This window comes from Cucumis melo, chromosome 5 (assembly GCF_025177605.1).
Source record: "Cucumis melo cultivar AY chromosome 5, USDA_Cmelo_AY_1.0, whole genome shotgun sequence".
Taxonomy (NCBI): domain Eukaryota; kingdom Viridiplantae; phylum Streptophyta; class Magnoliopsida; order Cucurbitales; family Cucurbitaceae; genus Cucumis; species Cucumis melo.
Window position 1 is genome coordinate 3,362,453 of NC_066861.1, and position 14,788 is coordinate 3,377,240.

Here is a 14,788-nt window from a genome sequence, read left to right on the forward strand (position 1 = left end):
ATAAACTCAAATTAAAAATAAAAAAAAATTTACACGCTTTCCTCATTCGTAATCCCAAACCCAACTCCCCCTTTTCCCTTTCCCTTTCCCTTTCTCTCCTTCTCCATTTCCTCACCATCTCCTTTCTCCTTCATTTTTCTGCACAATTCTCTTCCTCTTTCATTCTGATCACCCTTCCCTCCCTCGCTTTATTCTTCATTCTTATTCCCTTTCTCCTCCTCTTCGTCCTTCATGGAAGCTGGAGTCGATACGTCTCCTCCAACCCAGGGAGCGGGGTTAGGGATATCCTTGGACCTTTCTCCCTCTGATTCTCTCTTATCTCCTTCTTTTTCTTCTTCTTCTTCTTATTCCTCTTCTTTTTCTTCGCCGCCCAGACTTCCTAAGCGACTTCGTCAGAGACTTCTTGTTGAGTGTAAGTCCCCCAGTACTGTGGTCGAAATTCAGGCTAAGCTTCGTCATGCTGATCTTCGTCGTCAGGTTTTTAACTTAATCCTACTCTTTTTAATTCTTTTTCTTTGTTTTGGGTTTTTGTGATTTTTTTTTGTTTGAGTTTGGAGTTTAATGCTTGAATTCCTAATCCAAGCGTTTCTGCCGTTTCCTCTCGCCGATTGATATGGAGTGGTCAAGATTTTTGTTCTTTAACGTCTCTTCCATACCCCTATCACGGATTTTTTCTCCCTTTTACGTTTACTTGATAAGAGTATTTAAAATGATATTTATACTTTTCTTTTTCTTTTTCTTTTTGGTTGTTGTTGTGTGTGTGTGTGTCTTGAGCTATTTGTTTTCATGTTTAATTTGGGTGTTTTTTCCCCGTTTTCAACTTTTATCCGTTTTTCCTCTGAAATTGTTGCGTAATTTGGTCTTGAAATAATATCTTCTGAATAGCATGATCAGAGTTCGTTCCCAATTTTTCTTGCTAATTCTTTTCTCGTCAATCATCCATCTCTTGATATTCCTTATTTCTTCCTCATATCTGGGGTTTCTGTGTTAATTTTTTCTTCATTTTTCTTTTTTTATTTGGACGGTCGGTAGGATTGGTTGGTTCCTCTGTTTTGGGGTGGCTTGGTTGGTTCTTTTATCTCACACAAGCTTTCTTCTCACTTCCGCTTTTTCCTTTTTCTTTTTTCAAATGAAATTCTTTCTTCCTTGTCTTGTGTGCTAAGTTGGAAATTTTCTTGTTGTTGAATGTCTTTTCGTTTCCCTCAAAACAATATCATCCAGCGTTAGCCGCTGGCTAGAGGGCATTTGACAATATTACAGCGGCAGAAAGAAGGAATAGCAATTGTTTTTGTTCTGTTTTCGCTAATCACCAACCCTTTTATGGTCCGAGTTATAAATTCATTAGTAGTTAGATTTGTAATAGTTGTCTTTACTCAATTCTTTCTACCGACTTTTTGGGACCTCATCTCTTTTTCCCGAATCTGTTTCGTAACTTTTTATATATTTTTTTTGTTCTGTTTTTTTTTCCGAGGTGGTGGGGAGTGAAGTTACAAGTGGCAGGGTGCCTTTGAACCTTTGGTGGGGAACTTTAGACCTACTGCTTCTGTTAATTCTCTTTTATTATTTGTTGAGTGCAGCAACATTATGAGAAGTTGTCCAGCAAGGCTCGACCAAAGCCGAAAAGTCCTTCGCATTCTTCTCAGGAGGGAAACCTTGCTCAGCGGCTTGAAGCAAAACTCTTGGCTGCAGAACAGAAGAGGTAAACTAATAAGTACTGCATATATTTTTCAAAATTTTAGTAGTACACAAGTTTAATGGAAAAGCCATTGTCAATCCATTTGTCTGAGATCATCACAGGCAGTCCATACAACTTAAGACTGTACACCAACTGTTCTCACATATTATTGTACATCCAAGGCAATCTCAGACATTTGCATATGGACTGTTGCAACCATTAAATTGCTGGATGAGATGTCTCTTTCTTTAGAAGGCTGGCTGGCTTTTCATCTTTTATCACTTTTCTTATTAATTAATTATTTTTCTGTTATTACATTTGTGGTCTTTGAATTCTCTGTGCTAATTTCTTTACCATGGTTCTCCTTACCTTTCTGTGGCTCTTCTTCTGAATTCAAGTTAAGGCTATTTGGACTGATTTGAATAATGATGAAGTTCTAATTCATGATTATTAAAAGATCCATTTTCTTTGTTAATTCTGGGAATCTTTGTGACATTTCTCTAGTGATAACAATTGCTGTGGCTTTTTTCGTTGTCTTTGTAAACTTATTTCTTGGAGTGATATTGGCCTGATTGTTTATGCATTATGTACTTTAGGTTTCCAGAATGTGAGTTAGTGATCTTTTAAAATGACAGGTTGGGCATATTGGCTAATGCACAGAAGCGTCTTGCTATGGTGGATGAGGTACGACAAGTCGCTAAAACAGTTGTGGAGAGACGTAAACAAGAAGAGCGTGAGAAGCTTGGCAAGGAAGTTGCAACTCGGGCAAAGCAAGCAGAGGCCAATAGAATGCTTATCCAGAAGGCTTACAGGCAGCGAAGGGCCTCACTGATGGAAAGGTCATCTATGTCGTTGGTTAGAAAGATTACCTGGGAAAATAAGTACAGGGAGCGAGTGCGTGCTGCAATTTCTCAAAAGCGTGCAGCTGCTGAGAAAAAACGGCTGGGTTTGTTGGAAGCAGAGATAAAGAGGGCACGTGCTCGAGTGTTGCAGGCTCGGCGTGTGGCTAAGTCTGTATCTCAACAACGTGAGGTTGAGAGGAGGAAAATGAGGGATAAGTTGGAGGACCGAATGCAAAGGGTATGCATGTTTGTTTCAATTGGAATAAAATAGCTAGTCATATGCCTTGGATTTGTGTGTATTCCTTTCATTCTTTCAATGTTTTAGTAGATCATTAGGAAATAAATTAGTTAGTCACACACTGGACTCTGATTTTTCCCATTGAAACTTTGATCACATACCTTGGGTTTGTCTTTACCATTCTCATCCTTGTGATGTTTGGTGGATCACTAGGCAAAGAGAAAAAGAGCAGAATACTTGAGGCAGAGAGGAAGGCCAAATATGGTTAGTCGAGTAAATATTATTAGGATGCACAAACAGGCTGACATCCTATCCCAAAAATTAGCAAGGTATCTTAGCTCTTCACTGTTTTCAAGATTAAAAAATGAATTGCTTTTCAAAATGTTTTTCTTCTGTTACTTTGCTTTCATATTTATATTTATGCTTTAAGGTAAACCTTATGTCTTGATGTAATGGAAAACGTGTTAAAGTTAAAATTCTTTGCAGATGATTGACCATGTTTCTCACTCCCTGCTTTTAAAGACCATAACCCTTTATATAATTTGAATACTTACATCATGGGACTTGATATGATAAAATATCATCTACTTCTGTTTCTTTCTATCACAGATTGAGATATGTAAACCTCAATACTTTTTTAGTACTATGACTAATTTACCATTTTTCTCTCTCTCTTTGCTTCTCGGTGGTTGGATCTTTGTGGATAATTATTGCTAATCTTAATCTGAGGTCAAATGAGTATTATGTCCCTTAGTTTTGCATGCAGAATCATAGGATGGAACAATTTTTTTTACATCCTTAAAAAGAGACAAATTATCTGTTTGCGTTTGCCTATTGAGTACTTTTGAATGTTGAATATGATTCTATTGATAAATTAAGAAACATATTCCCTTGAAATGAAATTACATTTCCCATCTCTTCAATTTTTCCCCATAGGTGCTGGAGGAGATTTCTAAAATTGAGGAGGACTACTTTAGCATTGACTGAAGCATACAACTCCCTAAACATTAATGGAAGATCTGTTAAGTCAATGCCTTTTGAACAGTTTGCTGTTCTGATTGAATCAAGTTCTACTCTCCAAACTGTTAAAGCATTACTTGATCGACTTGAAAGCCGCTTGAAAGCTGCTAAGGTTGTTGGTGCTACAAGTTACCCATTTAACTTTGAAAATATTGACCACCTCCTCAAGCGAGTTGCTTCTCCTAAAAGGAGGTCTAGTCCAAGTTCTGCAAGGAGCAGAAACACAAGCAAAGTAGTTGTTCGGGAGATACCTAGAAGTATTGCTAAACCATCCAGATATCCTGTTAGAGTAGTCCTTTGTGCTTATATGATACTGGGTCATCCTGATGCCGTTCTTAGTAGTCAGGGAGAACGTGAGATTGCTCTAGTCAAGACTGCAAAAGAATTTGTCAACGAGTTTGAACTATTGGTAAAGATTATTTTGGAAGGGCCAATTCAGAGTTCAGATGATGAATTAGAATCTTCGCCAAAACAATGGACCTTCAGATCTCAGCTTGCTGCATTTGATAAAGCATGGTGTTCCTACCTGAATTGCTTTGTGGCATGGAAAGTGAAGGATGCACGAGCATTAGAAGAGGATTTAGTGAGAGCTGCTTGTCATCTCGAATTGTCTATGCTCCAAACTTGCAAGTTGTCAGCTGGAGGAGATAATGCTCTTACACATGATATGAAGGCTATCCAGCAGCAGGTAACACTTGTTTTGTCCTTTTTGAAAGTTTACATTTAAAAGCTTATGAGGATCTGTAAATTTTAACATTATTAAACAGCAGGTAATTATAATTTTGACTGCACGTTTTTAGGAATTGGTTTCGGTGTTTGATTATGTTCTTGAATTTTGTCAGTAATCTCATACTTAAAACCCTTGGACTAAAAAAACATGCCAAATTATGCATTTTAGCGTGGAGTGTTACAGTGTGAAGAGTTGAGCAATCTTCAGACGCGATTTTTTCACTAATCGGTGGTAATTTTTGGACCAGGTCACTGATGATAAAAAACTTTTAAGAGAGAAGGTTCAGGACCTTAGTGGAGATGCTGGGATTGAGCGTATGGAAAGCGCTTTATCTGAAACACGATCCAAGTACTTTGAGTCTGTAGAAAATGGAAGCCCTTTGAGTTTGCCAGTTACACAGTTTATATCTTCATCTATTTCCAACTCGGATGGTCCTTCAATTTCAAAGTCAGATGTTGGGAGCAAAGAGGACAGGCATATCAAAAGGCCAGCTCGTGTAGTCCGCTCTTTATTCAGGGAAGATCAACTGGTGGCTAAACCAAATGATTTATCTGAATCTAGAAGCATTCCAGGAGGGCAGTTAGGGTCTGTCGGAGACTTGGCCACTGAAAATGAACTTTTGGTAAATGAGTTTCTCCACCAGCAACATCCTGTTCCTGACAGTTTGGGCATGATCGAAGAAGATCAAAATAGCATTCAGGTTTGGACATTTTATTTTTCTGATTTTTTCGATTTTTATAAATCAGTGTTTGCCATCTTTATCTGATTATCTAAGATATGTAAACTATCTTTAGTTTTTGTTCAGTACACGTGGCATCTTGTATAATAATTGGACTTTTCCCACGTTAATCTTCTAAATTGTCTAAAGCAGAATATATCATCAAGTAATATCTAGAATAAATTTTCATTTTTTGGACATTCTATTTTCATCACATGGTCTTCAAATTTTGATCTATAATATGGAAGAGGCAACTAAAAAAGTGTTCACCTTCTCCCATCTTCATTTTTAGGTAAAGATGAGAGAAACAATGCACAAGGCCTTCTGGGATAGCGTCATGGAATCATTGAAACAGGAAGAGCCCAACTATGATCGGGTGCTTCAGCTTGTTAGAGAAGTCCATGATGAACTTTGCAATATGGCTCCAGGGAGCTGGAAACAGGAGATAACTGAAGCCTTTGACATAGATTTTCTTTCCCAGGTATTAATAATAGACTTATGCTTGGATTCTGCTGGATTTATTTATTGTCTTATCTTTCAATATATATATATAGACTAAGAATTTTCGTTTCATTTTCTCTCATTTGATAGGTACTCACGTCAGGAAACATGGATATAGACTACCTTGGGAGGATTTTGGAGTTTACTTTAGTCACATTGCAGAAGCTCTCCTCTCCTTCGAAAGAAGGCCAGCTGAAGGCTAGTTACAAGTGTTTATTTGAAGAGTTAACTGAGATATGTCGTCCAACCGAAGACAAGTCGAACAATCCTTGTGTAATTGCCTTGATCCGGGGTCTGCAATTTGTCCTGGAGCAGATTCAGGTTTGTTTCATACTTTTAATTTTTTCTTCCAGCGATCTTTTAATTGGAGAAATTAAATGTTATGAAAATAATAGCATCCTCTGAATAATTCTATAAACTATGTATCATTTTCATTGATACATTGATGCAAAATCTTACTTTTGGGCTCCAATTGCAGGTGCTCAGAAAAGATATAAGCAAAGCTCGTATAGGAATTATGAAGTCTATTTTAACCGGACCCCATGGTTTTGATTATCTTAGAAAGGCTTTTGCGAACCGATATGGGGCTCCATCAGACGCCAACACCAAGCTTCCAAAAACAATGCAATGGCTGTCGTCTGTTTGGCATGGCAAAAACCAGGAGTGGGAAGAACACAAGATCTTGTTATCATCATTGTCTATGATATCCGAGGGATCATCACAGGGCTGTCTTCCATCGACCTCTTTAAGAACCGGTGGAGGTATTGTCCATCCAGTGAATTCAAGCCCACAGACTTCTAATACTGCCAGAGAAACCACAGGTACTGACACCTGAATCCACCGATTCTCTTTTTCTTTAATAACCTAATAATACTCAAAGTTAGAGCCAGACTTCACAATTTGGCTGTTGTTTGAATTCTTCTAGGCAATGAACAACCGGAATGTGGTGGAGGAGAATTGGATATAGCTATCAGGCTGGGACTTCTAAAGTTGGTTACTGGTGTATCTGGTGTAACACAAGAAGTAATACCAGAAACATTCAGTCTTAACCTTGGCCGGATAAGGGCTGTTCAAGCTGAAGTTCAGAAACTAATTGTTACGACAACGAGGTAGAAGGGATTCAAAATGCTTGAGAAGAATTGGAGTTTTGTACTGTTGTGATGACAAATGTTTTAATGCTTTGCTCTTCGTTGTTTCTCTTGCAGTATACTTGTTTGGAGGCAGATCCTACTGAGCCAGAGAAGTTCAACAATGACAACCACTGACATAGAAACTGCAGTCTTGAATTGCGCTCAACAACTTTCAAACATGTTGGACCAAGACGAAAATGCAGGAATCGAAGAAATTACTGAGGCAATAGTTAAATTCACAGAGCAGGGTGATGAGGTGCTTCAATCAATGAGGGTAGTCGTCAGCCGGATGATAAGAAAATGCTTGCAGGCAGGTGACGCTGTGTTTGAAAAGGTGTCGCGTGCTGTTTACTTGGGAGCGAGAGGAGTCATTTTGGGTGGAAGTGGAAGGACTGGAAGAAGATTAGCTGAAAAGGCTCTGCGGCAAGTTGGAGGAGCCGTGCTAACTGAAAGGATGGTGAAAGCTGCCGAAGTTTTAGTACAGGCAGCCAGTGTATCAGTTAAGGTTCATGAAGGATGGTACGCTGATTTGGTTAATTTGATTGATTGTGAAATATGAAGAAAATGGGATATAGGAGGAAGTACATAAAAGAAAATGTAAAGAAGATACTACATATGTACATAAATTAGTGTGTGAAAAGAAGAAAGAATTGTGTTGTTAGTGGGGGTTTGCACAGTTGAAAGCTGCATTGACTGTGATTGTGTAGTGGTGTTAGGGATGATAGCAAAGGTGTAATTAATTGAATATGTAAATGTGACGTGGAATTAATAATAAAATTGTATTTATTGGTCTTTGATTTGGTCTTCGTTTTCGTCTTCTTTCTATTTTTCTGACCAAAAACAAAATGATTATCTCGGTGTGATATTCGAAAGGAAGAGGGCCTGAGCTAAGAAGGCAATAAAAAAGGATAACAGAAATTCATTTTGAGATAACCTGAAGACAATTCAAGACTAAAAGAGTTATGCAGATAAGAGGAAAAGAAAGTTGGAACTTGAATCTGGAGATGAGGTTTTCTTAAAATTATCTTCGTGGAAGGATATTCTTTGTTTCGGCAGAAAGAATAAGTTGAATACAAGATATATCAAACTATATCACATTGCGGAACGTATAGGATCAACAACTTACATATTAGAATTATCAGCGATGTTATGTTGAAGAAATACATTCTTGATCCATCTCTCATGTTGCAAGCACAACCAATAGAGTTGAAAGAGAATTTATCCTATGAGGAGGAGCATGTTGAGATTTTGGACAGAAGAGAGCAGGTGTTCAGAAATAAAATTATTCCACCTGTAAAGTCCTCTATAGACATTATTGTTACGAAATCAATAATTAAGCCATAGAAAAACGTAAAGATCAAGAGAACAAATATGGTTAGAGAATGCTTTTTAATCTAATACGGTGCTATTAGGTTAGATAGTTTATATATGCACTTCTATATATCCTTCATTAAAATCGTAAATAACACATGTACAACAACGAGTTAGAGGAGCAAACATCACTGATTGGACAAAGATAACATGAGAGTGCCACGTAATGAATTGCTACATAACGAATTCAAGGCATTTCGACAGACATCACGGAATGAAAAAAAAAAAGGTAATATATGAGAGTCAGAGGCAGAGATGAGAAACAAGTATCTCTTGTTTGGGTAGGACTTCCAAATTTTCTGAGGACAATTTTTTTTTTAAGAGGAAGGTAAATTGTAAAGGAACATATATTTACTTTAAGCATACTTATTTAATCGTGCAAGAGTTGTTATTACTGTTGTTGTAAGTATTATTGCTAAGTAACGTGAATTAAGAGTTGAGAAAGAAATGAAATTAAGCTAAGTATTGGGTGGCCAAGGCTTACACTGTACTTAATAAGGAGTGGCCAAGAGTGTAGAATTGGCTAAGTATGCGGTCAAGATGTTGGTTGATGACACTCAAGTAGGCGGTTGAAGGGCAATCAAGGCAAGGTAGGGCGACCAAGAAGATGTCAGGCATTTTGAGTGTTAGGCAACCAAAATACAGAAGTTGTGTTGGGACCTATAAATGTCTCTCAGGCGGCCTGAGTTTTGTGAGCTAGGCGAGCATAAGATGTTATGTAAGGCGACCAACCTTAGAACTATGGCAGAAGGCTAAGTGGCCTCTAGGCGGCTTGAGCATTGAGGTTGTAGGCGAGATGTTTGGCTTGCATTCCGACCAAGTTACTTCGGGTGAGCTTGGCGGCCTAGTGAAGGGCCAACAGAGGTGAAGACTAGAAAACTAAGATGGAAACCACATGTGGCCAAAGGTGTAAATAAAGGACAAGGCGGCCTTACAGTGAGTTGGTAAGATTAGGCATGCAACAACTTAAGTCTGTATATTGGGGGACACACATGGCCGATTAAAGTTAAGCATCAACTTAATTAAGTAGGAGGTGGCAAAAAAATTTCATGCAAAAGACTTTATAAACATGCCAACTTCAGCAGAGGAGTTCTTTCAATTTTCTTGTGCACACTTCATGTGTTTTTGGTGTCAAATGAAAGGTATTTGAGTTTAGTTTATGTACGTCGGTTGCTAAGAAGAGGTGAGTTGAAGAAGTTGAAAACTTGAAAATTCAAATTGTCTAAACTTTGGTTTAATCCAAGTAGTATTTGAAGTTATTAGCATAACCAAAGTTCTATGTAGAATGTTAAGTTAAAATTTTGAGATAAGCTAGTTAAGAGGAAAGGAAATAAGTCTGTAGAAGGAAATTTTCCAATTGGATAAATGAATTTTAAGTTATTCAAGTCAAAATTGAAATCTAACATCTTTAAATAAGTAGGGCAGCTTTAAGTCATGAAGAAGCAGACATATGTATTTTTAGACGTCGAGATACTGGTGAGAGGAATGCTAAGCATTGGTGTTTAATGTGTTGAGAAGTTAGCAAATATAAGGTTGGCGGCCAAACGAGAACAGCACGCGACCAGAGAAGTTTAATCTGAGTGCTGTGTTGTGGGGTTGAGGTGTGTGTAGGACAAGGCATGCGGCCTAGGGCTTAAGCACATGATAAAGCCTTTGCGAGGTTAGTGGTTGTGGTTAAGCAATTAGTGTGTGCTATGCAAGCAAGGCAAGACACGACAAAATAATGGGCGCTCGACAAGGGATGTGATCTTGTGGGGCATGCGGTGCGACCTAGGCTAGCATGTGTGTTGAAAGGTCCATCCCAAGGCCTATGGATGCACAGCCAGTGCCCAGCAGTTGAGCCCTATGCATTGAGAATTTCTAGCATGCTTTGAGTTGTTTTTGACATTTTTTAAATTTCTAAGTTAAATTTTAATATTTTCTAAGATCTAAGGGATTTTAAGGGTTAAATTCCTTTATTTCAGGCCAGGAAGAAATTTTCGATATTTTCTAAGATCTAAGAGATTAATTAAGGGTTAAATTCCTTTATTTCAGGTCAAGAGGAAATTTTCGATGTGTAAATGGGGTAAGAGTTGATTTTTATTTTGTTTTTTTGAGTAAGAAATGAAATCGTTAGAGTTAATTAATCAATCTAATTTTTTAAATTTCCAATTAATATATGGTCGCCTACTGCCGATGTATAACTGTGACGTTGGGCTGTGAGGTTGTGTTGACGTCGACTGTCCGTCGGCAATATAAGCGTTGGGAATGGGTCCCCCGACGCTGTGCAATTTGCACATCGAGAATGGGTCCTCTGATGCATTTTTGCTGATATCCTTCACGACGTGTGGATGTGCGTCAAAAGAGCTTTTGCCGACATCTTTTGAGATCTATGTCGACGCATATTGACGTCGGGAGAACTCCCATTCCTTGTAATGAAACAAGACAAGTCTACCAACCTAAGGGGAAATAGCTTTAAGCTTTGAGTGATAAAATGATTTTAAAGTTTATTTTTGAGCATGTTTAACTATCAACATGAGTTACTAAGCATGGTTTCTTTAGTTTTCTAAGATTTGGTACAAGTCAAGCAAAAGCATAATTTCTGAAATGTTATTTTAGTTATCATGAATGAGATTTAAGTAAGTTTTAGTACCAGCATATGATTTGACAAGTATAGGATTTATGTTGAGCAAGCTATATATCAAGTTTTAAATGTTTCAAGTTTGTGAGCCAAGTTATATATGATTTGTATAATATGGTTTATTAAATAGTTAAGTTAAGCATATTATATCGATATATAATAGATATGTGTTTTTATTTTTCATTAAAAATTGTAAAACGAAATTCAATTCCCAATCAATTGATGAATTTTTTTTAGAGATACGTAAAGTAGCCAGAGAGAGATGGAGAAATCTTTCATGAGTGCAACAAAAATGTAATGCTTAAATATATAATATGAAATAATTAAAGATTCAATGAGCTTTACATCCAACTTCTAATACCGATTAGCATAGTATAAAATGAAATTGCATCGATATTAAATCATCTAACTCGAATAAGATATAATAATAAAGAAATAATCCTTTCAATTATTATTTATTTTATATGGTTGAAAACTTAATAGAATGTTTTAATTAAATGAACTATTAAAGTCTGGAAACAAAAATACATTATTATGTCTTTGAGCTCATCTCACCCACATGTGAACTCTCACAGAAATGATGGAAATTAATTAGTTTTGTTCGAAAGTTGTTGTACAAAGTGAATAATGTTTGCATGAGAGGTTCCTCCATCAGCCATAGCTTCTTTTGCCAATTCCCTCCACTTCCTCAAGTTCTTTCTAATTTCTTCACTAACTTCTCCTTCTTCATCCATAACTTCATTCACACATAACTCTATCTCTTCTCTTCTACATATTCCATTATCTTCCTCCATTAATCTCACCCTCTTCCCAATCTTCCACACATCCTCCACATACTTAGCATTCGTCGGCTGATCCGACCACTGTGCCATCGTCACCAACGACAGTCCCAAACTCAACGCTTCGAGGGTCGAGTTCCACCCACAGTGCGTAACGAAACATCCAATGGATTTATGAGCCAAAACTTGAAGCTGAGAGCACCAGTTTACGACCAACCCTTTCTGATCACCTGCTGTGTCCTCATGATCCTCAACGAAATTGTGAGGAAGCTTATGGATCTCGGATTCTCTAACAACCCATAAGAAGTATTTGTTGGTTAGTTTAAGGGCACATGCTAATTCTTCCATTTGCTCCTTCTCCAATTCAGCGGCACTTCCAAATGAGACGTAAATTACGGATTTGTTGTGCTTAGAATCAAGCCATTTCATTGTCGAATCTTTATTATTGTTTGATTCAAACATGCTAACTCCATAATCTTTGTCGTTTTCTAGACGTCCATCTAAGTACATTGAAGGAACCATTGGTCCAATGTTCTTCATTATTGCAAACTCCCCTTCCATCCACTTCACCTCCTGAACACAAATACAGATATATATAATCTCTCTATTTTGTTACAATAACTTCAACGTACCATTTGTTATTTTTAAACTAAAATCTATTTCCTTTTATTTCTTTACGATATGGTTTCCATTTTTCATCATTTCACTGTTTCAATTCTTAAACGTTTAAAAACAGAAACAAGCTTTTTGTATATTAAATTCAACCAAAATATTTATAAAGTATACTAATTGGTTTTTTGCAATTCATTTTTAAAAATTATTTTTAGTTCTACCGAATGAAATATTTGTTTTGTTGTCCATTTTCTATGGATTTCTGAAAGTATTATTTAAGTTTAGGGGAAAAAAGGTTCATAGTTTTGTTTTTAAAATTTGATGAACATTTAGAATCTGTTATTTAAAATTTATTTATTTAAAGAAAGTGAAGATTGTAGTTCCTTTTGTTTTTAGAATTATAATACTAATGGTCCTAAGTGTTTATTTAAAGAAACGCATTGGAAGAAATCCAACATAAAATGAAATATTAAAGCAAAAAACTAAACTAAATATCTTTATAAAAGAGATATTTAACATTGACAATTACCTGTGGTTCCAAGCTATCGAAAGTGTTGGTGAAAATCCAATCAGCTTCATCCAAACGTGTAAATTGATCGGTTGTTAACAATTTAAGAATATCAGGATACTTGATAGGATAGGAGACGAAAGAGGGGAAGTCAGAGGGGCAAAGAGGAGGTAGGCCATCCAAAGAAATGGAGCGCTGTTTTTCCAAAGGAACACTAAGCCATCCTTTATAAACATTATAATAGATAGCATTAACAGCACAAGACTGAGTGAAGAACGCAGCACTGGAAACTCCAAATTGTTTGAGAATGTCAAGAACCCATGGCATGAAGGCATCATAAACAACACAAGCAATATTTGGATTAGAAGTAAGAAGATGAGTCAAATGGGAGCGAATGGAAGCTTGGCGACGCTCCCAAAAAGCGCGTTTAGACTCAGGGTGGTCAAGTCCTTGATAAGGCAAAAGAGGAATGTGGTGAATAGTGAGTGAAGGAGTGAGTGTTTGATATTGAGTTACTGTAGAATGGTTATTGTTGGAGGAGTTGTTTGTTAAAATGAGTGGAAGGGTTATTTTGAGGGATGGGTGATGGGCAAGAAGATGCTTGGCAAATTGGAGGAGTGGGTTTATGTGGCCTTGAGCAGGACATGGAATCACTATTACTTCAACTTCTTCATCTTCCTCTAACTTACTCAAATCTTTTCTTTCCTCTTCCACACTTCTTCCCATTTTACAATATTTTTCTCTCTTCTATATGTGTTTGTGTGTTTGGGATTTGTAGATTGTTTGGGCGGCTGTGGCTACCATTAATTGGACTCTCTTTTCTTTGTAAGCATATATGTGAGCTGAGCCAATACGTCATGCAACACTCAACATTTTTTTAATCATGTTAATTCTCAGTGGATGTATTATATATTTTTAAAATAACCAATCTTGAACTGTAGTTTTGTTATGTGAAAACTTTTTTTTTTGCAAGTATTATTGTGCTACACCGAAGACAGTTAGAGCTGATGATATATCCTAAGTAACTCTATTCTTTTTATTTAATTTCATGTGCCTCTTATTATATATTACTTGCTGGAAATGAGTTGTTTCTGTCTTAAAAATAATATTTAATGGATTGTGGATTGACTCAATATACTGTTGAATAAATAACTGTACAAAAAAAAGTTATATATCACAATACATCTATGCGAGAAAAGACTCAGCTCAGGACTCACGTGTGCTTCAACAGTAAATTATTTTATGTAAGCCTTGGGAGATATGAGGTGACTGCAACAGCTAGCTGACAATTAGAATTAGTTGGTTAATTAGGATAATTAAGATGAGTTGACAATGAGGGGAGCTTAGCTTAATTGGTTGTGTACTGCATGGAGTGAGATGGCCTACTGCAGAAAAGGAACTGTGCACTCTACCATCAACCTACAAATTTATAAAAATATAAAGACACATGAAATTGTCAAAAGTACCCTCACCACAGATAGAACTCTTTACGGGAAATTGCCAAAAATAGGTTAAAAAAAGAGATTTAAATGAATTTTGGGACAAGTTTTCAAAAGAAAGACTTTTAGGACAATTTGGGTGTGAATAGACAAAAATGCCCTTCATTAAATTTCTATCGCTCTCTATTGATTGTTTCGCCTACCCACGTTCGCTTTCCCTTCTCTTTCGCATAGAACACCTGAAGTAAAAAAAAAAAACATCTCCTTTCTTTGGCTTTTGAAATTTCCCGCTCTGCTCTTCGAAGATACTCCGACTGTTCGTCTGTCGTCGGTCCTCCAGTGCATTTCGTCGCTTCTCCTTTTCGAACCTAAGAATCAACTTTGAGCGTGTTCTCTTATTTCAGTGAGTTTTATCTGTAACCCATTTTCAATATATTTGCTTTTTCTTGGCTTGAATCATGACATCGACTTCAACATCGACCGACGGACCCTTCTACAAGATTAATCCTTCCCATCATTTTTATTCCCTAGTAAGCTGTTTGTCTCATTTGGAAAAGACAACACATAATATTAAGGCCAAACTCAAACCCGATCAATTAGCCTTA

The 14,788-nt window shown here is 36.8% G+C and overlaps 2 protein-coding genes across 2 annotated transcripts; one reads left to right on the forward strand and one right to left on the reverse strand.

Annotated features, from left to right (window-relative positions):
- Positions 1-7,649, forward strand: LOC103491296 (uncharacterized). Its single transcript, XM_008451176.3, has 11 exons — positions 1-477; positions 1,578-1,699; positions 2,311-2,755; positions 2,969-3,084; positions 3,692-4,463; positions 4,753-5,205; positions 5,516-5,704; positions 5,815-6,045; positions 6,203-6,545; positions 6,650-6,833; positions 6,930-7,649. Exons 1-11 carry the CDS (start codon positions 232-234, stop codon positions 7,411-7,413), a joined length of 3,585 nt encoding a protein of 1,194 aa, XP_008449398.1. The 5' UTR covers positions 1-231; the 3' UTR covers positions 7,414-7,649.
- A 3,714-nt stretch (positions 7,650-11,363) lies between these two features.
- On the reverse strand, positions 11,364-13,481 carry LOC103491295 (UDP-glycosyltransferase 74E2-like). The gene is made up of 2 exons (XM_008451175.2): positions 12,766-13,481; positions 11,364-12,197 (listed from the first exon to the last, which is right to left on the reverse strand). Exons 1-2 carry the CDS (start codon positions 13,468-13,470, stop codon positions 11,433-11,435), a joined length of 1,470 nt encoding a protein of 489 aa, XP_008449397.1. The 5' UTR covers positions 13,471-13,481; the 3' UTR covers positions 11,364-11,432.
- Between the last annotated feature and the right edge of the window lie 1,307 nt (positions 13,482-14,788).

What these genes read in the sequence shown, in the direction of transcription:
- LOC103491296 (XM_008451176.3), top strand. Translation starts at nt 232, where the DNA reads ATGGAAGCTGGAGTCGATACGTCTCCTCCAACCCAGGGAGCGGGGTTA. An exon ending in AAGATCAAAATAGCATTCAG is followed by an intron (nt 5,206 to 5,515) that starts GTTTGGACATTT and finishes CTTCATTTTTAG; the next exon opens with GTAAAGATGAGAGAAACAAT. An exon ending in ACATAGATTTTCTTTCCCAG is followed by an intron (nt 5,705 to 5,814) that starts GTATTAATAATA and finishes CTCATTTGATAG; the next exon opens with GTACTCACGTCAGGAAACAT.
- LOC103491295 (XM_008451175.2), bottom strand. Translation starts at nt 13,470, where the DNA reads ATGGGAAGAAGTGTGGAAGAGGAAAGAAAAGATTTGAGTAAGTTAGAG. An exon ending in TCGATAGCTTGGAACCACAG is followed by an intron (nt 12,198 to 12,765) that starts GTAATTGTCAAT and finishes ATTTGTGTTCAG; the next exon opens with GAGGTGAAGTGGATGGAAGG.